Source organism: Cariama cristata, unplaced genomic scaffold, assembly GCF_000690535.1.
Source record: "Cariama cristata isolate BGI_N322 unplaced genomic scaffold, ASM69053v1 scaffold18504, whole genome shotgun sequence".
In the NCBI taxonomy this organism is placed as follows: Eukaryota; Metazoa; Chordata; class Aves; order Cariamiformes; family Cariamidae; genus Cariama; species Cariama cristata.
The window spans coordinates 2884-24163 of NW_009613712.1; the positions used below are offsets into that span (position 1 = coordinate 2884).

The 21280-nt window shown below is 51.0% G+C and overlaps 1 protein-coding gene across 1 annotated transcript in view; it reads right to left on the reverse strand.

Annotated features, from left to right (window-relative positions):
• The window catches only part of HPSE2 (heparanase 2 (inactive)), a gene marked incomplete at both ends in the record, with an annotated part of 25145 nt that overhangs the window by 1708 nt on the left and 2157 nt on the right, over positions 1-21280 (reverse strand). The window contains 2 exon segments of the mRNA XM_009699133.1: positions 2439-2532; positions 11559-11606. Coding sequence (XP_009697435.1) covers positions 2439-2532; positions 11559-11606 — 142 coding nt within the window.

Here is a 21280-nt window from a genome sequence, read left to right on the forward strand (position 1 = left end):
ACCTCCCCTTTCCCCCACTCAAGGTGGCTCCCAGCCACGGGGAGCACCCAAGCCCCAAGGGCTCTGCAGCATGGGAACACTGGGATATGTACTGGAGCCACATGGAGGAACAGTGGGCACCCAAGAAGAATGCAGCGGTTGCCCCCAGGTGCGAGTAGAGCCAGCCCCATGGCTGAGTGGGGGCTGCTTCACCACCCGAGGGGTCCCTGGCACAGATGGGACATGCAGGTCCCAGCATGCTGGCCCACCCCTTAAAAGGTTCCAGTCAGCATGGGAACACTGGGATATGTACTGGAGCCACATGGAGGAACAGTGGGCACCCAAGAAGAATGCAGCGGTTGCCCCCAGGTGCGAGTAGAGCCAGCCCCATGGCTGAGTGGGGGCTGCTTCACCACCCGAGGGGTCCCTGGCACAGATGGGACATGCAGGTCCCAGCATGCTGGCCCACCCCTTAAAAGGTTCCAGTTGGCAGGGCAGACACCTGTGAGACGTCAGGCGGGACAGGAGGGCTCGGATGGCCGGAGCTGCCCTCTCCCAGCACAAGCAACCTCCTGCAGCATGCAACGCTGTGTCCTCTCTCCCGCAATCCCACTTCTCCAGACCGGGTGATGAGCTCCCGTGACCAGATGTCTGCAAACCCAGCAGTCCGAGGAGCATTCTGCGCAGCCTGATGGATCCTGCCCCATTAGTGAGGAGTGCTGGAATGTGCTGGATGGACTGGGATCCCTCAAAGATGTTAAATACGCCAGCTCTGGGCTGCCTCCCACTCACAGGCTGTGAGAGTCGACATCCCTGACTGAAGCCCCAGAGGTGTTGGCATCCTGCCTGTAATTATCTAAGCCCGCCACCTTCCCCCGTCGGAGAGGAAGCAATAAAACAGGGAAGTGGACAAGCCCAGCTGCTCTAATCAGCCCCGGCAGGATGCGCGGACTCAAAGCCAAGCTGGAGGCTATTAGCACCCAGCGCTGTGCTTTTGCTCAGCCACACTGGCATTCCCGGGAGAGCCCTTCCCTGGCCCTGCTCCGCACAGACCAAATCCTGCCCTGTGGGTGCGAGGGTTCCTCCATCCTGCACCCACGGCAGCTCCTTGCTGCCTCTAGTATGGGGATGGATGGGGTCCCACTCCCTTTCTAGCAGGTTCCCAACCCATAGCAGAGGTGGGACACGTGCCACCACTTTTGGTGGGGTGTTGTATCCCCAGTGGGCACAGGGTCAGCCGGTGCCTCTCACTTGCCCCTGTGCTGATCCCGCCGGCCACCCTGCCATGCCTCCCCACAGAAGGAAGGTCATCCACATGCATGGATGATTCCCAGCTTGTGCCAGAGGACTCAGCAAGTGGCTCCTCTCCTCTAGTTTTGCTGTGCCAACCCTCGCAACCCCTTTCCTGGGGCCTCTTTGAGTTGTTTACCCATCCTACGGTTTCTCCCGGCAGGAATTACAACAGTAAGACATTGTGGTGACTGGTATGGTATGAAAACTTAGACAAGACAGACGGATGGACATCTCCTCTAGTCCCTAAAGCCTTCCCCACTTACTAGGTGTTCCTTATTTCTTCTGGGACTGACAGCTGAGCAGGCCAGTCACAGCCCTGGCCCTCATATCAGCCAAAATGGGGGGACCCTGTGAAGCCCCCATCCCCTACCTGGTTGTTAGAGATGCGAGCCGGGTCCCCCCAACTGGTGGGGAGAGAAGTGCTTGCTGCAGGCTGCACTAGCCAGGCAGAGCCTTGGGCTCTGACACAGCATGCCAGCAACAGCTGGGTTTTATAACACAGTCAAAACATGATCATCAGGGAAAAAAAAAAAACTGTTGTTCATAATAATCATGATTCTCCATCAGTGAAAATCACCCTGGAAACACAACTGTCACAACTTTGCAAGCAACATTTTTATGCACTGTGTGAGTGAGTGGGGCAAGATATTGCAGTAGGACCCTCCCTCCTGATCAGTCACCGCACTGGCTGTGCTCGGGATGGTTTGGTACCGCCTGGTTCCTCCCTCCTCTCCTTGTCCTCGGGAGCAAGTTTCAGAGAATACCCATGTTACATGTTGCTCCCTTCAGGAACGGACGGGTGGGAAGCTCAAGCCAGTCGGTTGCTTTAGAAAGGCTTTGCAGGGCAGTGCCTGCCCCTGCCCCATGCATCCAGCCTGTGTCCCAGCACACCTGCTCAGCCCACGCCATGCCGCAGCCCGTGGCCGCTTCCCTTCCAGCCCACCCCACATCCCACACCGGGGCCAGGCATTGTGGTGTCTGGTCTGGCTGCATTTAGACCAGGAGCACAGCCACCTCCAGCAGCCGCCCTCCATCCCTGCCCGACGCCAGCTCCCCTGGGAGCACATTGGTGCCGAGGCCAGAGCCCTGGCCATGAGCTGTGCCAAGACTGAGCACCGCGGGCACGGTGCCCCCTCGCTCCTTGCAGACCCTTTGCACTCACGCACTTTCTGGATTTTCCTGATCTGGTCAGACAGCGTGTCTAACAGGCGTGTTTTCAGGAAGTCCGTCACTTTGGCCACTCGGCCGTCAATGTAGTAACTGGAAGGAAAAAAAGAAGACAAGGATCAGCCAGCTAGGAGCAGCTCTGCCCCGAGCCACGTCCTCCCATCCCGCGGCTGCCAAGAAGCCTCCTCTGCTCCAGGGGAGTCCTTCTTGCACCCTGCCTTGCCCTGACCCTCTGGCCTTGCCTGTGTCTGGCAGACGCTTTCAGTCTCCAAAATACGGCATGAGGTGGATGCACCCTGAACGCTGAGCATCCTGCACTGCAGAAACCACGGGAAGTTTTGCCCTTTCTTAACTATTGCTGGTGAAACGCTGGGAGCGGAATGCCTAAGGCTGGGAGCAAAACGCCACCCACAATGGCTTTGCAGCACCCTCTGCACTGATCTCACAGAGACTCCACGGCAAGAGACCCTCCGACACAATGTCTGTGACAGCAGAGCCTGGGCTCCACAACAAGGGAGATCTTGGGAGATCTGCTCACTCAGCTCGTCCTGTCTGTACCCGTCCCCTCTCTTAGGGACACACTGTTTTCAAAATACAGATAAGCCAGTCAGTCCTGGGCCCAGTATCATTGCTACTGGAAAGATTGCTTTTACAGGATGGCAAAATAGAAGATGCAAATTTAATGCCTGAAACAAAGGGCCCCTCAGCCACAGGAGGACACTACACAGACACCATGGAGGGGAAGGGTCCTGAGTAGCAAATACCCTCTGAGACACTCTGGAAATTGCTGCAGTAAACACCCAGGAGGGGATGGGGGACACTGCCTGTGCTCCCAGCCATGGGAATGACTGCATCACTCTGCCTGGGTCACAGGATGCTCTCCATTCAATGGCTGGTCTGCAGGGGGGACTGTATGGAGCCTCTTCTGGTCTGAGAACCAGAATTGCTCGTGGATGTCCTGCTGCAATAACAACCCTCCAGGCTAAGCCCTGATGGTGTTTCTGAGCAAGGATTAGTGACCATAGGGTGCACAAGCTGAGGACCTACGGCACCAGAGCGAGCCCTGCTCCCAGCACCCCTCCACCACCTGCACCTTCCTTGCTCACTCTTCCAGCAAAATCCACAGCTGAATCCCCCACTCAAGAAATGCCATGGTCATTATCTGCAGGGGAAGTCCTGCTCTCACAGGAATCCCTTCTGCCCTGGGAATGCCAGGGAGGGTTTCCCATACAGAGGGCTGATTCCTGCTCTCCATGTGCTTGCTTACATAAACCACAGCTATAGTACTGCCAATCACAGATGTGAATCATCTGTCTCTAAGTGTGGGAGGAAGGCTCTGAAACGCCTCAATACTGTCTCCTGGCTCCAGGACATAAGGTGAAGCAGTCTGTCCTGGAGTGGAAATACCCTGTGGCTGGAGGTAATCCCAACCAGCTCCTCCTGCAGAAGCGTCTGGGAGCAGCACCTCTGCCCCCACGCAAGGAGCAGCAGCAGCCCTTACATCTCCCAGCCTCGCCGGGACAGCAGGACGTCTGCTGCAGCATGCACTGGCATGGAATCACAGAACCGTTTAGGTTGGAAAGGACCTTTAAGATCATCAAGTCCAACCATAAACCTAGCACGGCCAAGTCCACCACTAAAGCATGCCCCTAAGCATCACATCTACATGCCTTTTAAATGCCTCCAGGGATGGTGACTCTACCACTTCCCTGGGCAGCCTGTTCCGATGCTTGACAGCCCTTTCAGTGAAGAAATTCTTCCTAATATCCAATCTAAACCTCCCCTGGCGCAACTTGAGGCCATTTCCTCTTGTCCTGGGATGGCCGTTTGGCTGATAAATAGGTTTTGCAAGAGAAACTTTCTGAACCTCCTCCTTCCAAATCCGCAGCGTGCATCAGCCGCGCTCGACACAGGGAGCCCCAGGGCATGTCAGAGCTGTGCTGGGGGGCACGGAGGTGCACAGCAATTGCAGCAGCTCTGGCTGGGGCTGGCAGGGGTCAGCCATTGCCTCCCATCCTTCACTGGAACCATGTCCAGTCGGTGTTTTCCAGAGTTACGCAGACCCTTCTTTGTCTCCACAGATTTCAGTGCAGCCATGGGTGCTGGGATGCATAATGGGCTGAAGACCCGGGGTCTGAAGAAATGTGGATTCACCTTTCCAGGGCTGATTTGTCCATAACATGCATCTCATCCACACCAACAAGCAGCTGTAGCAGCCGTAGTGGCTGCTTCACTTGGATGCTGGAATGCAGGAGCATCCCCAAAGGATGCCGTGGGCTAACTCAGCCTCAGCCAAAGCACCTGGCACACGTGCAACACGCATGAGTGTTCACAGAGGATTTTTGTGTCTCATTGCTCCAAGTCACTACCCAGGTAACAGAGTAAATGCACTTGGAGCTGTGCAGGGCTTGGAGCTGTGCAGGGTTGCATTGAAGGGGGAGCAACACCAGCACTAACTGTCCCAGAACAGAAATGCATTACAGGCTCAACTTGCAAATGCATTAAATGAAAAGAACCTCCTCTGCGAACTCCCCCCCCCCCCAAGGTGTGCGGTCCCAGCTGTGTTCCCAGCGAACCACAGGATCATGCCAGTCACATCCCAATTTCACTCCAATGTTGTGTAACTCAGGGAAGGAGGCAAGAGGCATTTCTGTATGTCCGCAGTGACTGGAAGGTGCTAAGGGCAGAGATTATCTCCAGGGGGGACTTAAGAAGTGTTCAAAATCATCCCGATCACTTACACACTATCGAACCACTGGCTGCCGGGAGGAGAACTGATCTGTAAGCAGCAGGCAGCGGTGGGGTTTACAGAGATTACTTTTTAAGACAAAATTACAAAGCAATGGACTCTGGGGATGGCAGATGTTCGGATTTTAGCACAGCACTTAAGAACTGAACAGAAACAATTTTTTCAGACTGCTGTGGACTAAAAACCCCATCACCTGGGCTCAAAACTGGCTGAAAGGCCATAAAAAGAAGGTTCCATTGACTGGGAAAAGATGAAGTTAGAGAGACCTCAGTCTCTGTATGGCCCTTCCAACACAGCAGGCTTTCTGCAGGTTCAGCTTGTCTGCGCAAGCCAATATGGTCCCAAAGCCCAGAATAAACCCCTTGGAGAGCAAAGGCAGGCTTGCACCTCCTCATCACCTCATTCAAGCACAAGGTGTGCTCTGACCCACAGCTCCGCTGCCAAGGGAGAGGAACATCTCTCCAGGACAGTCCCAGACGAGGCTCTGCCCTCCCAGGGATGGCACGGAGGAGGTAGCCTGGGAAGGTGCTGCTGTGCTGAGCACAGCCGAGACCCCGCAGGGAAGAGAAATGCCCCATGACACTGCCACGGAAACCTTTTTTTGACACTGTTAACAACCCAGAGAAATGGGGACTGGTAGAGGGATGAAAGGCAAAAGTAAACCTGCTTCAGTATCAGGAAATTTTGTTGGTAGCATGCATCCTGTGGGAGCGAGAAGGGAGCACCTTGGCTTTGGGGTGCATGAGGGTGCAGAGCATGAGGACAATTACAAGCTTCTGTAAGATGGGCAAGGGTCTCTTGCAGATCTGCCTGGGAAGTTCTCAGACACCAACTGGAGGCACTTTCAACCTCCCCAGACTGGGAAAGAGGGAAAATGGTACCAGTTGCACAAGGCTTGCGAGGAAGGGAGAGCCACTGAGGTCTTCGCTGGTACCAGGCTACTCAGGATCAGGTGAGCCATTTCCAGCTGTAGGCTTTGTCACTGAGATGAGAGCGCTTCCTTTTTAGAACTTTAACCACCAGTAAAGGCAGCATAGAAATCCGCAAAATGCAAACAACTGATGGCTTTTAAAGCCTGAGAAGCGCTCGTTAGGCATGGATTATTCCCAGGAGCAAAGGCTGCAGCTTCGCTGATATTTAGAATGACTCAGTGCACTTGACTTTAAAAAAAAAAACAAAGCCTGAACAATCGCAACTCTCCAACCTCCAAAAAAGCCAGCAGCAGCTGCAGAGAGCTCCAGCGCTGACAAGCACCTCCCCAGGCAGCAGCACGGTGCACAGGCAGCCGGGCCAAGCCAGCCCTGGGGTTCGCAGCATCCACATCCTCCTTTCCCGAGGTCTGAGTGCCAAAGGAGATGAATGGACAGACCCTCCCCGGCGTGGGCAGGGGTCTCTGGCAGCTATAACTCTACAGAGGCAGAGGGCATGTAGCTCATAGACAAGCTATTTGTCTCCCAGCACAGGCTGGCAGATATTCCAGTGGGCTCTGGGTATGAATCAGGATCAGATTTGGCCCTGAAGCCTAGGAGATATCAGCATGCCCACTGTGGGCACAGGCTATGCCATTTCTCATAACACAGGAGAGAACAGATACAGACAATCACATGCAGAGCTGACTCATTGTGTCCCCCCCTTCGATGCCATTCTCTCTGTAGACAGACAATCTGCAGGACCATGAGAAGAGCCAGCCAAGGAAAAGAAGGATCTAGCAACTAAATCCTAAATGAGACATACATCTCAGAGGAAAGGCCACGTACAGCCATTTTGGGTGCCCTATTATACTATAGAAAGCTGAGGCTAGTTCTCCTCCTTCTGTTTACATTACCCCATTTCTAAAATACCCCATTTGAATATGCCCTAGAAATGCAGGATGGAACCCGTGCAGTTTGCACCAGGAGGTGTGACTGCATCACCCTGGGGGTGGCCAAACCAGAGCACGGCGCACGGGGAGGACTTAGCCAAGGGCTGGGCAGGGATTTGTACCCGTGCGAGGAAATGCACCACCCCAATTCCCAGCCTCCATCCCTGGCTGGAACAGTAGCATGAGACTCGAGACATAAAGAGAAGAGCTGGGAACAGCACTGAGGCAGGGCTCAGCACAGCTGTCAGTCAGAAACGCCCTTGTCCTTGGGCAGGCTGCAAGGCCGGGATGCGCACAGCTCCCCAGTGCCTCCCAGAGAAGGACAGTGCCAGGCACCAGGGTGAACATGGGACTGGCTGCATGTCTCTGTCCTGTCACCTCCAGGTCTTGTGCTGCCTTTAAAATGCTTTTCTGGAAAGATCCACAATTTGCTGCGTAGGACCATAAGCATCGTCCCACATTTAATGAAGGCAGTGCACTGGCTCCTGGGCAGCTGGTTTCATTTACCTCCTCTTTCATTTTAAAGAGAAACCTTTGCCCCTATTATCTGACCTCTTCTTCTGTTGCAGTTAATTACATTAAAGCCCACTTCCCAAAGCTCAGGAATTTCCGGATCTACTTTGTTGCCTGCTGCTATGGGGAGAGTCTGCTAGGAATTAGGGCAGCCGGGGACCCTGAGCGAGGCAGATCCCTGCTGTCAGCATGACACCCCGCTATCACCGCAGCTGTGAAACCGAGACACCTCTGCTGACAGAGGTGGCCCCGATCCCTGAGCATCTTCCCGAGCCCCCGTCTGCAGCACAGGACACAGGGCAGCCCCAGTGCTCCCCCCGGAGAGGAGAGGTGGGATGTGACCTGCTTCCCCCCAGGTACTGCAGGTGTGGGGGAGAGGTGCCACCCACCTCCAGTCAACATAATAAATGCACTGATAAAAAAGAATGACTGGGGGCTGCTCTCTGGTCCTAAAGGCACAACTCGCACCCATGCCTTTCTCTACCCCCAGACAAGGTGCCTTTGTCTGTCCCGTTGGTGGGAGCCATCTCTGGCCCATGCCATCTCCCCAGTCATGCCCTGGCATCGCCTGGGACCATGCTGGTGGCCAGGGCCAGGATGCTGCCAGGGACTGTGCTCTCCATCAGACAGTGCAGAGGATGGCAAGCCAGTAGGCAAAGCCGTGCACTGACCAGGCTTATTTATAGATGGAGATGCGCCAGTGACTTCTTCATGCAACCCCCCCTTCCTCTAGGCACAACCTCTGAAGACACTGACCTCTGAGCACTCGCAGCAGGCTCACGTGAGCCCAGATATATACCCTTGGTATATACATCTGCATGTCTGCATGCAGGGCAACTCTCTCCCTGCACCTTTGGGAGATCTGTCCCCCGCTACTGCCTCATGAGCATCTCCACCTGCACATTCAACGTGTCTAAGCCAGGAGAGATATCACCCAAAGCAAGTCCAGCAAAAGCATTTTAGGCAGCATCTCACACACGCCTGTGTGCCTGGCATCTCTGATTTGCCACACAGGGCAAGTGACTTTCTGTCTTGGAAGATAATGTGGCATTCTCCAAGGAGCCACAGGGATAGATGTCCACCAGCTTTGAAGATGCAAACATTTACTTTCCCTGTAAGTAATAGCAATTTGTGCTTCAGAGGCAGCATTGCTTAAGGATTTGCCTGTTAAATATGCCAAACTTGGCGTTGTGCACAAGATTTCTGATGGAAAACCAGTGATACAGACAGAGAGCATGCCCAGGGACAGAACTGGGCACGGCTGCAGGTTTAGGTGGGCAATGAATCTTCCTGTGTGAGGACACCAGCGCCGAGCAAAGAGATGGCTGTAGGGAGGTTTCCGAGCAGTGGAAACCCACATCCAAAGGATGAGGGGGTCTGCAATAAATCCAGCATTTACTCATATCCAAACGTTACAAACTGAATTATCAGGGAAATGCCAAAACTCTCGGAGCCACTGTCAGTCCCACCTGCCACACCCTCCTTTAGTGGAAATTCCCCGAGCGTTTTGAAGCCATTCACACTTCCCTCCCCAGCAACATATTACTTCTGAAGAGGGAGGCACACATGCTGAGTTACATATGTAAGTGAAACCGTACTCAGAAAGGCTGGCAAGGCTGCTTATTTCCACCCAGTGTCACTTTTCTGTCAGATATATTTCAGATATATTCTATGTTCACACAGAGAATAGGGATCCCTGCAATGTATTCCCTTCTCAATTCCCTTTCTGGATCAAGCACAGCCTTTTCAAAGGAATAACAGATTTGACAAATTTATAACCGATATCCCTGGAGAACGTTATGGTTTGGAACAGAAATATTCATACTTGAAGTTAGGCAGCAGTTTAGTTTCCTGCTAATAATTTTCTTCTTGGATACAAAGGAACTTGTTTTGTTTTGTTTTGCTGTTTGGAGCAGAGGGATGAGACACTGTTTTGACATTTATTCATAAACAGTACAGAAGCCCAGCTCGGAGCTGTGGCCATTGCCAGTCCTCCCAAACGCATACGGGTGCAATCTCCAGAGCTGCAAACCCAGGCTGGGGGAGAAGTGGCTCCCACGCTGCAGTGGCCATGGGTCAGCAAGCAGCATCTCGGCTCTGCCGACCCTCGCAGGGAGCTGCACCAGCCCCCCCGCTCGCAGGTTGCTGCTTCAGCAGGGCTGCTCAGCACCGGAGACACCGAGCGCTTTGCGCTGATCCTGTAAGAAAAGGTTTCAAAGCAGCCATGCAGGCAGATTCCCTGCACACCAGGGTGAAACTCCACATCTGAAGCCTGGAAGTTTGTTCCTTCAGCTCATCCAAGGGCTTGGCCCAGTGATCAAGCCGCATTGCAGAAAGCAAATTCCTGGACTAAGTAAATGTGATCAGCACATCGTGTAATCATGAAAAGCAAACTCCCAGCTGAGACATAGATCATCATTGCACAGCATGAGCCTGTAAGTAACACAAATCCTGCTCCAAAAGCTCTGCTACCCCACTGCCCCCCTTGCAGCAAGCTGCTGCTGCCTGGCAGGGAAGCCCCAGGAGCCAAACACCCAAGCAAGCAACACTGCGGCACAGCAAGGCAAGCGAAGCTCCCTGAGGAACAGGACTTGCTGGATGCTGGTCATGCCTGGTGCTATAAAACACTCTGAGATGCCAACAGTTGCTTCTGCAGGAGGCTCCAAGGTTAACATACCGACACAGAGACCGTGGCTGCACTTGCAAGAAAACCTCATGTCTTAAACCCTACCGAGCTCTTTTTAAGAACAGGTCTCCAGATGGGCTTTACAAACCATGTCTCTACACTTCAGCAGAGAAACCTGAGCGCCGCACGAAGGGTTGCTGTGAAGGTCCAGCTTGGGCACACACAAGCCCACCTTGGACTTGAAACCCCAGCTCCCATGCTCAAGGCCAGTGCCCTGCATGGGGAGTTTAACCCAGTGTCAGAGCAAATCCACTTTTTCTGGGAACAGGGGAGTCTTACCATGCTCCTTGCTCCAGTGAATGCCTGTCTTTGAAATGTGTCCTTTCTGTGGCAGGAGAGAGTCCTGCCTGCCTCACAAACCCTTTTACTATCTATTTTGGTGGTGGCTGCCGTGTTTGCACACTGCCTTGCCTTTGCACTCTCATTGTAGAGAGCCACAGCCTGCTGGGGAGCCCACCTCTAGCCACAGCGTGCAAACTGGGGCAGTTAGAAATAAAAGGAGAAAAAAGATGTTTATGGATTTTTCCCCCAAATAAGAAAACCTGTCACTCCACTTGGTGCTTGTCTTACTCAGCGGTACAGCTCAGGGCTTGCTTTGCTCTTCTGAACTGCAGCACATGTAAGAACCAGGAGGAAAATCAGGCATCAGCATCTCTCTGGCAGCCCCACCTGGACCTGGATCTTGGATGATCACCCCCTTTCCATAGACATCCACTCCTGGGGCTCCATCTGCAGTGCAGGACAGCGGCATGTCTACGGATATCTGAGACCCTTACAAAACAGAGCAGGGACTGGGGCATTATGCATTTACCATTGGACTAAGCTGCCTTTTTCTCCTCTGGGCCAAACTAGTTTAGCTTCAGGTCAGCGGTCGCAGGGTGACAGTAATTGGGGTGAAAAGAGCTTTCAGATAGTCCTATACATCTGTCATACGTGGTTTTTGCTTCCCTGTTGTGCCCACCCCACCACCACCAGAGCTGCCTGTGCTCCCAGCTGCCTCTGGCGATGCAGTGGTCCAGCACAGAGCTTTGTCTCCAGCAATCAGGCAGGCCAGGCATGCAGGCAGTGGGATTTTTAGTCTCTGTCTCAGCTGCAGAGGTAAAGGTTAATACACCCCCTCCTGTGTTTGTTCGAGAGGCTCCAAAAGGAGGGGCAGAGCCTCTTTCACCTATTTAAAAGTAGCAGGACAGAGGAGGTGGCTGTCACACTTCTGCCCTCTTTCACATCCAGACAGTTCATCAGCTCTATTCCCAGCATTGCCTGATCACTGCAATTAGTGTTGGAAAGTAGAAGGAATGGTGAATACCTACTGTTGCCAGGTAACAGCATCCACCGTGCTGCCAGCCACTTTCATGAACCTATGGGAAACAGAGGAAGAAACCATATAAGCCAAATGTTGTCACAGGGCAAGTCCTAAAACAACCAATGCCCATCTTACATCACAGGATACCAAAGGCGGTCGCTGCGCTCACAGACCCTTTCTAATTAAACCTTTGCATCCTTAAATGGAAGGAATAGATTGTATTTAATACAAACACATGTAGCAAGCACAACTGAGAATAATGGAGTAAAACCCAACTGGCAGCCTAGTCCTGAGCGTCATTTTTGGGGCAGGTAGGGAGACTTTTCAGAGTACAACAGCATTTCAGGAAAAAGATCTTGGGGAATGTACTTAGTTCTATGACTGCAACAACTCTAAATAGAAATTAAAGCTTTAAATGTCCATCTTAAAAGGACACACTTCTTCACCGAACATGTATTTAAGCTGAGGAACTCCTTGCCTGAATTCAAGCAAGGACTGGAAAAGTGGAAGAAAATGGAAATAAAAGCCAGGAAAGCTATTAGATGCAAAGATACCACCTCCAGGTCAGGAAGCCACTGAGCATTGGAGGATGGGAGGAAAGGCTGGACAAATACTGCTATGTGCTTCCCTTTTTTTGATGCTTGGCCTTTGTCATTGGCTGTTAGCAAACTGATGGGACGCTGACCTGGGTACGCTTTTGGTTGGTCCCATTCCTATGACTAAACACAGCACTTCCATGCACAAGGTTACAATCAGATATATATATGCGTTAGTGTCCTGATATCTTATGACCCAACTATCTTAAAGAAAATACACCTCTTCCAGATAGCTCCTATTTCAGTCAGACTTGAGGCCACACAGGTGTATCTCCCAAAACCAAAGCAATTCCTAATCTTGGGGCTCATATGCAACCACTGCAGCAGCAGCCTCTAGCACAGGTTTGCTGCCATCCAAGACGGTCCCTCCCTGGCTCCCTGGTCCAGCAATCCAGACTGCACCTTGGAAAACTGCAGCTCACACAAGGAAGCCCAAGCAGTTACTATATTCTTACGCTTAGGGGCACAGATATGAAAACACACAATGGCACGCACCAACTGGACAGGCACGCTTTTCTGTTCAGTAGTGTAACGTGCACTGTGTAGCTGATGCATTTTGGAAGTGATAATGTATGCACATGGTAGGAGACATTGCCTTGAGCAAGCGAATATGATGAGAAAGAAACCGATGCTGTATTGTCTCAGGCTGCTCTTTGATGCACATGGATCCCAGGAACACAACAGGAATCACACAGCTGTGCTGACTCCACCAGGACATGGGGATGAGTGGCCCTGGGTCCTGCGACCCTGACTACCCCAGGACAGCCCCATGACTGACAGCAGGGAAGGAAAGGGAAGGTTTGCGAGGAGAGATGACACCTTTCGTCAGACTAGTAGTCATGGCAGGGATGAGCAGCAAGCTTTCTGGCACACGAGCCTCTAATCAGGTCTGAAACAAGAGCAGCACGCTTCAGGCTAAATATAGCTCGGAAACAATCATTCTGACTTTAAATTAATGACGATGGTCAATTATAGACTGGGACAAAAGGGCAGCTGGACCCTGTGAAGCATAAGAGGACACTGGCAAAGGCAGCGGTAATAAATCCCTGCAGACAGGGAGGGAAGAGATGCAATTAGAAAAGGAAAAACAATAGCATGCTGTAAAACCCCGTAGCACTGATGCATCCCTGATTCTGCTGCTTAGCAGTGCTGTGAGCGTCAGTTCCCAGGCTTGCCTTTCAGAAATGCTTTTACATCTCTCTTGAGGTTCAGGCCCAGGAAACCAGTGCCAGGGCTGTGGTTTGGGAATGGTTCCTCCCCAGCTGAGCAGGGCAAGGAGACCAGTTGGACCAGCCCCAGTGCAGCCAGGGGGAGAGCTGCCAGCTCCCCACAGCTCACACCCATCATCTGTCAAAAAGGGAACTTTGCAAACGTTGCTATGGAGAGGCTGCTGCTCTACAAAACTAAGTGTGCAGAAATATGCCAAAAGGATCAAAAAATCCGACTCCCAGGTTTTAAATGTTCAGTACAGGGACTGCTGCCTAAAATGTAATGCATGAAGTACAAGATTGAACTAATGAACTCTAAACTGAAATTATGAACACAATCTATATTGAGTTTGAAGATTTATATATTGCAATTGGGTTTGAAGATTAGCCCAGCTTACATTCTAACCTCAAACGCTTTATGTTCTGGCCACAAAATAAACCATCCTGGACTTTACTAAATCACCTCTTCAGACTCAGCTTGGCACTCTCTACTCACAGTCTAAAACTATGAGTAGATGGAGCTAGAAGGAAGAAGCTCTCCAGTTTTCCTCGCCACTTCTACAGTGCCTACAGCCCTGCTGCAAACACACCCGCTACAGCTGTCTGTGAGCAGGGACTGAAAAGCAAAGCAAACCCTTGGTATAAGCTCCAGCATCCCTGTAGCAGCAGAAGCAGGACATCCGTCTGTCCCATCTCCCATGTCTCTAGGAAGCTAATTGGCCTGTTGTTAAAAAGCCTCTGAGAAAATTTTGTTCTAGGACACAGGCATCACTCAGGCAGTGCAGTGCAGACCAAAAAGCAGGACAGAAAAGGCCCTGGCTTGCTTAGTGTTCCTCTTCTGTCTCCATAAGAGTGAAATAAATCAGTTAGTTCTGGTCATTTTCAAATTTTACCATAAAAGATACATATCTAGCTCAAATTTTGCTTTCCATGTCTGTTTTTCTCTCTTCTTTTTTTCTTTTTCCTTTTATTGAGATTTTTACAGGCTGAAGTTCAGTAGTTCCTGGTAAAACTTCAAGTCCTGCCTTAATGGTGGAGTTGTGCCTGGAGCACCCCAGATGACTTGGGCAACGGTCTCTACTCGCCAAAGGGAACACAGAGCAGCTCAACAACAGCCAACAAGTGGTATGTACAAGCAAGAGATGAAAGCCCAGGACAGGTGGAGATGCAGTGATGCGCAGGTATCCAAATATCCTTGGCTTCGGAGTACAGATGTTACTAATCCCTTTGTTCCTGTAGCACCTGTGCTGCTCAAACCACAGATTTTGAGGTCAGCGAAGATCCATATGGTCCAAATGACCAGCACTGGCACATTTTTATCTGGGATTTCCTGGACTGCGCGATGTCCGTGTGTGCAGCGCGGCGCAGGCAGAGCAAACCAGACGCTTCCGGGAGGGCTCAGATCCCCGCACATGTGCTGCACAGATGGGCTGGGCTGGCGCGGTAAATCTGCCATTTTCCTACACATTGGGCTTTCTCTGTGAGCACCAATTGACCGCACAAGCGCATGTGCAGTAAATCCCCCCCCAGAAGCAGTGGGATAAGCTCAGCCCATGCTGTGCAGGCAACGTGGGTAACTACTGTAGCAATGGCCTGTAATTCAGGTGGGTGGCAGCCCCGGGGCATGCCCATGAGGTATCCCTGGCTGGACTTCCATGTATCAGAAGCCTGGGCAAATGTAAAAGTCCTCAAAATCTGCTGGGGCAGCATCTCTAGGTGGGAAAGCAGAATATGTCAGAGGTGCCTGGAGGAACAGGAGCCTCAGGCTGGGAGTTTGTGATATGGAGGATTAGACAAAGCCAATGAGCTCAGGTATGTCCATCTCCTTACCCTTGCAGCCACCCATGTGCCAGCATCCCGTGCCGGCATCCCATGCCGGCATTACTACCTGTGGGGCCCTGCACTGAGCTAGAACTGAGGCTCAAGTTCATTTTTAAACAAGCACAAGAAAAATGTAATTTAAGATCGCTCAGTCACTCAAACAGTTCACAGCTCTGTCCCAGAAATGGTAATACTGGCACAAGGTGGGACAGCAGCTCACAGGTCAGGAATGAGCTGTAGGAGAGTGGGGCAGGATGGCTGCAACAGCGTGAGATGGTACCAACACCAAAACTCTACATTGTGAAACCATGCCTCATATCCGACCTCTCCCAGAGCATCTCCCATAGCCACAACTTTCACTGGAGTGTGGGCACATCTCTGAAATAGATTTCCTGCCCTGATTCAATACTTGCCAGTCATGGAGCACCTACTGCAACCTTAAGCAAATTGCTCCCATGGTTAATTAACCTTGAAGTATGTTATTTCTCATCTGAATGTGTCTGGCTTCAGCTTCCAACCACTGGAACTTCCTAGGCTTACTCCTGGTGTATTAAAGAGCCATCTGCATTTGAAAATCTCTTTCCCATACAGGTAACTGCAGATTGTCATCCTTTAAATAATAAAAAGTAGTGATCCTGTAACAAAGAATGCAACTACACAAGGAGACAAGTTACCATTGCACCAGTCCCCAGGTGGTTTAGCATCATTATCTGACTCCTGGGTGCCGGACTCCACAAACATGGATTATTTAATCTGCTACTCCCTGGAGTACTACAGAAGCAAACTGACCCTCCCCAAGCCCCAAATGTAGGAGCAACACTGGCCTGCCTGCAGTGCCGTGGTGGATCCCTAGAGCTAGGTGGCAGATCTCTGTCCTTTGAGCCAACAGTGATGGGTAGAAATAGCTTTATCTTGTGTCTGAGTTGTTGGTGAGGGGACTAAGGGACAGACTTCACTTACTAACTTCTTCAGGCTCCAGTAGCACGATCAAATACCTGCAGCAGCAAAGACAGGTACTAGACCCAACTCATGCCACCTGCTGCAAAGACTTCGACCCACACTGCCAGATTTCAGACAAAGATTTCACTCTGGGGAGCAGAGCCTGGTGGGGACTACATATAAATCTGCTCCTATATTGTATTCTCTTTCTGCCTAGCATCATGTTTCTTCAACCAACCGGATCTATGGTAGGGCTGCACAAGCCTTCTAGCAAAGAGGGCTTTATGTCCCAGACTGGCCCACCCAGCGCTGGTAATCTGCACTCCAGGGACTCTGGAGATTGCATTTGGACCATGATGTTGCATTACCACTGATGTTTTTTCCCGCCATTGATTTATCAAGTCCCTTTCTGAAAACACACCTCCGGCCTCCACAATACCCTGTGATGATGACTTCTACAATGCCATCGCATACAATATGAAAAAGCTTCTTCCTCCTTTCCAAAGCTTCCTTCCAAAATATTTTCTGCACTGTGGAAAAAACACCCCATTCACAGGCTCATGGGCCTCGATAACACTCCCTCTGAGCTGTCTGTCTTCTGAGCTGAAGAGGCACAGCCTATTTAATCTCTTCTCACTTGAAGACTTCACATACCTCCGCACATCTTCGGCTCCTCTCCCTGTAACCCTCCTGGTTCTATTACATCTTTTCTGAGATGCAATGACTAAGATGGTAGATAGCAATCAGAATGAAGGTACACTGTGTACTTATACGGTGCCATAATCTCATCTATGTCTTTTCTTACCCATTTTGTTCTTCCTATACAGGTGACTGTGACTTTGGCATTCCAGCCCTCCAGATCAAGTTTCAGCAACAATCTTAACTCTTTCCTTCAGACACAGCAATAGTTAAATCCTTTGCTTATATCTCAGATCCTTGACTCTGCTATATAACCAACCACAAAATCCCTCATCACATCCTTCACACCTTGTTTCAATGTATGTATGAATGGATTCACTCATAAGTTCAATGCTACCAGAGCTTGAGTTCATGCTGCAGTGACCTCCTCCTCCCTTTGTATCATTAATGTTGTTTGTCTTGTGGCTTGATTTTTTTTTTGCACAAAATTCTTGCTCTGGACCTATTCAGTGTCCTGGTGCAGTCTGTGCCACCAGCCTTGCGGTAGCTTCATAAGGGTGAAGCTTCCGTCTCTGCTGACTGAGACATGCTCACCTTTGTGGTATCACTAAAGAGCCTTAGACTAATGCAGCAAGGATGTACTTTTTAAAGAAAGTCAAACAGCCAAAACAGAGCTTCTAAAAAATGCAGTGCTTACAAGTCCCCCGTGTCAAACAGGGCAGAAGTCCTTGTCAGCAAGAGGACAGGACAAACACCTACATTTCTTCCTGAAACACCCCCAGAGTCCTTCCCTCTGCTTGACACCACCTACTCCAGGCTCTCCTTGTTTCTCTTCCCTACTTGAATTTAAACAAACAAGCTCTGTCTGTGCACTGTCTTTGGCTGCAACTCCAGAACAAGCCACGGATAAAAAGCAATGCCTGGACCAACTGATGTGTGCTGACCGGCTCAGACAACCACATCTCTCTTCACCCTCATGACAGCATGGACACAAGGCATGGGCAGTCATCATAAAAATATTATGAAAGACTCTCCCATTTTTAGCACCTTGATTTTGCTTTGGCCTCTGGTTGTGTCAGACCCCAGGTGTACAGTCTGTGCCATTTCATGAGCTATAAGCTAACACCTCTCTCTGCCACGTAAGCACAAACACAGGAACCTGGGCCTGGGGTTGCTTTGTGGATGCAGGGAGCAGGGCTGAGGATTGGGACAGGTTTTAACCTGACCCCTACCTGGGCTGCCCACTGATGATCAAGACATCGTCTCCATGTCCCCTCCTGATCCTGCCATGTCCACAGCTGGTAGGGAGGAAGGGCTTCATCACCAGTGACAAATGCGCTTCCTCACCTTTATGGGCTCCTTTCAGAGACCTGTGGAATGACACCATCACCAAAATAAGCCAAAGTGACTCAGATGGGTGGTTAACTCTCCACGGGTACTACAACCCAGGAGTAGGATGCAGTAAAATCAAGAAGGATGGGAAACTCTTGTGCCTTGAGAGGTGAGGACTGATATGTGGGAGCTTCCTCACCTGCTGATGCCACCTGGCCAGAGGTGCTGTGGCTCTGTGACCAGAGGGTGGATGTGCAATGGTGACAGCAGCAGCAAGAAGAGGCCAAGGAGAATGGAAAGAGGGCAGACAGAAAGTCAAGAAGGCAGCAGGTCTGGTGGCTCTGAGAGCTGGGGGAGGAGGAAGTTGGGAAAGACTGTAGCTCCAGCACGAAAGATTCTCACTTTCTGGTGATTTCAGCAGGCTCAGGACCCAAATTTGCCACAGAGCATCAACAACAGCCAGCACAGTGTGGACACAGGTGCCTGCCAGCCCTTGTCCTCCTGGCACTGCAGCTCCTGCTGTGGTGGAGGTAACACCCTGATGGTTTTGAGCGTCTAGTGGCAAACGCTAGGCTACACCAGCCAAGGAACAACAGGTCATGAAAGCCCCTAGCCAAATCTGCCCAGACATGCCGGTCTAAGTTTTGTACCAAATGTTCTGAGCTTTAACACGTGTTAGCATCTCTTCTTCCTAATAGCTTTCCCTCGTGTTTCTTCTCTTCCAGCACTGAATGTGTGATTCAGTCATGCATTAACCTTTGTATCTGATTCCTGATCTGCTGTTAAAATCTATGTTAATTCCTTAGAATCTCACAATTTTTTCCCCAAGCAAATTCTGAGTAGTTCTGGGATTCCTGTACCCACAGACGCAGTAGGTAGCTAACCTGGTCTGCTCTCCAACAGCTCAGCCTGCATGAATGGTCTAATTAACACCTCATCAAACTCAACTGTTGGTTGTGTCTGGAGAAATTCCCTCTTGCACCTGTGCATTCACAAGGCACCATTTCTAGCCTCCTGCACAGCAAGCCCCAGCCATTGGAGCAATGCTCCATCACTGCAGAGCCCATCCTTACATCAGCAGTAGAGGTCCTGGTCCAGTCTCCAGGACTTGCCAGCCCGGAGTGACACTGATGTGCTCTGTGGCTGCTCCAGGCCATTGAACCGTGCAGGGTGGTGCAAGAGCTCAGGAGCAATAACTCAGCAGTGAAGGGTCTGCAAATCCCATGCTGCTGAGTTTGAGGCACGGCTTCTCCCCTCACCATATCCTACCTCCATCATCAGAAAGTGCATAGGTTTCACCCAGCACAGCTCACTGTCACCTGCCTAAGGACAGCCTTTGCAGTGGGACAGCATACACACACCCCTACAGGCTGCAAACCTTCAGGTGCCTGATCTGCGGTCATGATCTAGCTTGTCTAGCATACCCCAGAGAAAGGTAGCACCCCAGGAGGGGTTCAGTCCCACCCTGTCCTGGAGGACAGGCCCTAGGATTGGGTCAGAATGGCCCTAGAGGTGTCCATCTCCCATCATTGAGACAGACAGAGCCTGGTGCACAGCAGAGAGCAATGCCCAATTCATGTTGACACTGCCATTACTGCAGGACAAGGTTTAAACATAAAGAATAAGTTTAGCTTGGCTGCTTGAGATAACAGTTAAACAATAGACTACAACGTTTGGAATACAGAGCACGCAACAGGAAAATGTAATTTTAGGTAATACTTCACAATGAGACTGAGTGTTTCAAGACCTCAGGTAACTCTAGAGGCTCTCCCTAGAGAACATCTAATGCCAGCTTCTACTGTTGGAGCTTACTCCCTGGGTGTCTCTGAGCTCTCCTCTCCCGCTTCAGCTCATTTCCATTATTTCCTCCACCAAAACCCACTTCCTCACTTTGTGAAACAGGGTACCGCTTGTCTGGCAGACTAACCTACCCATCCTGTCTTCTGCTCTGGGGTTTCTCATCTCTCCCCTCCACCCTCACTTAACACTTGAGTCATAATCTTCCACTTGGTATATCTCTTTCTACCTGGTTGACTTCTGCTGTTCATCACATTTTTTAAAATAAGAGAAAAACTTTGCAGATTTTGCATCATCAGGACTATTAACTGCACACACTTTATTCGCTCTGGAGCCTTCATGCTACTGTGAGCACTACGTAGACCACTCGTGGTGGTCCAGCAAGGCAGACAGCAGGCTTGCCATTGAGAGCACCTTCCTACGTTCCTTCTCCTCTCTTGAAGTGCTTGCTCACTGTACGGGGCTCATTCAGGATCCCGAGAGGCATGTCCTGGCCGTGACAGCCCCAGGCGCTTGCTGAGCCACCTCCCATTGACCAGTTCTGCGATGCTCCTGCAGAAGGCAGAGCTCTCGGTAGCACTAACAGAGAGTACTGAAGAGACCTCGGGGAGCTGCTAGGAATAAAGCTCATGCTGTCAAGCAGCTTAGGCACTAGAGTTTATTTGTTTGTCCTTTTGTAACTCCATTTCAAACACTGCAAATGAGCATTTAGCCCTTTGTCTTTATGTAATCAGACTTGTTCCTCCTCTTGACGCCCTGCCTGGTAACAATGGGGTCTTTATATGGAAAGGCAAGCTGCTTTTTTCTCGTGGGACCCCATGGGCTGTAAGGCCACGCAGGCACATGCTGCTCACCATGAGCTGCAGACACCAGGGTTTGGAGCGCAGGACACAAGGTTTCTCCATGGGAGAGAGAAATCACTTTGAGTGCCTGTGGACCAGTGTTACCCTGGCAGGCAGGGATGGCAGCAGAGAAACAGTACATAGCTTGGAGAGAAGGCATGCTCGTTACAGCTCTTTTACACCAGCGTGAGGGTCTGGAGAGCCCCCACCATCCCATCACCAGGGCTGTTCAAACCCTAGCTCTTACCTTCCTTCCCTTTCATTTGAGATGGTGTTTCTGCCATCTTCTCCATCAGATTATACGCTACAGACTCACTCCCAGGGTTGCTGTCAGTCAAAGATCAGATCCAGCAGCACAGAGCCACCGGACCACCCTGACCGTGCGACTTGGCTCTTCCAACCCCTCCTCTCTGGGACCCGGCTGCGATGCATGAAGGGCAAACACAGCAGTAGGACTTCCCTTTCTCTAAGAGCTTCTTGGCTCTCATCCCTGCTCTTTTCCTTACTCAGCCCGCTCCTCCTGGCGCTAATAGATTTCCTGCTGATCAAGGCTAC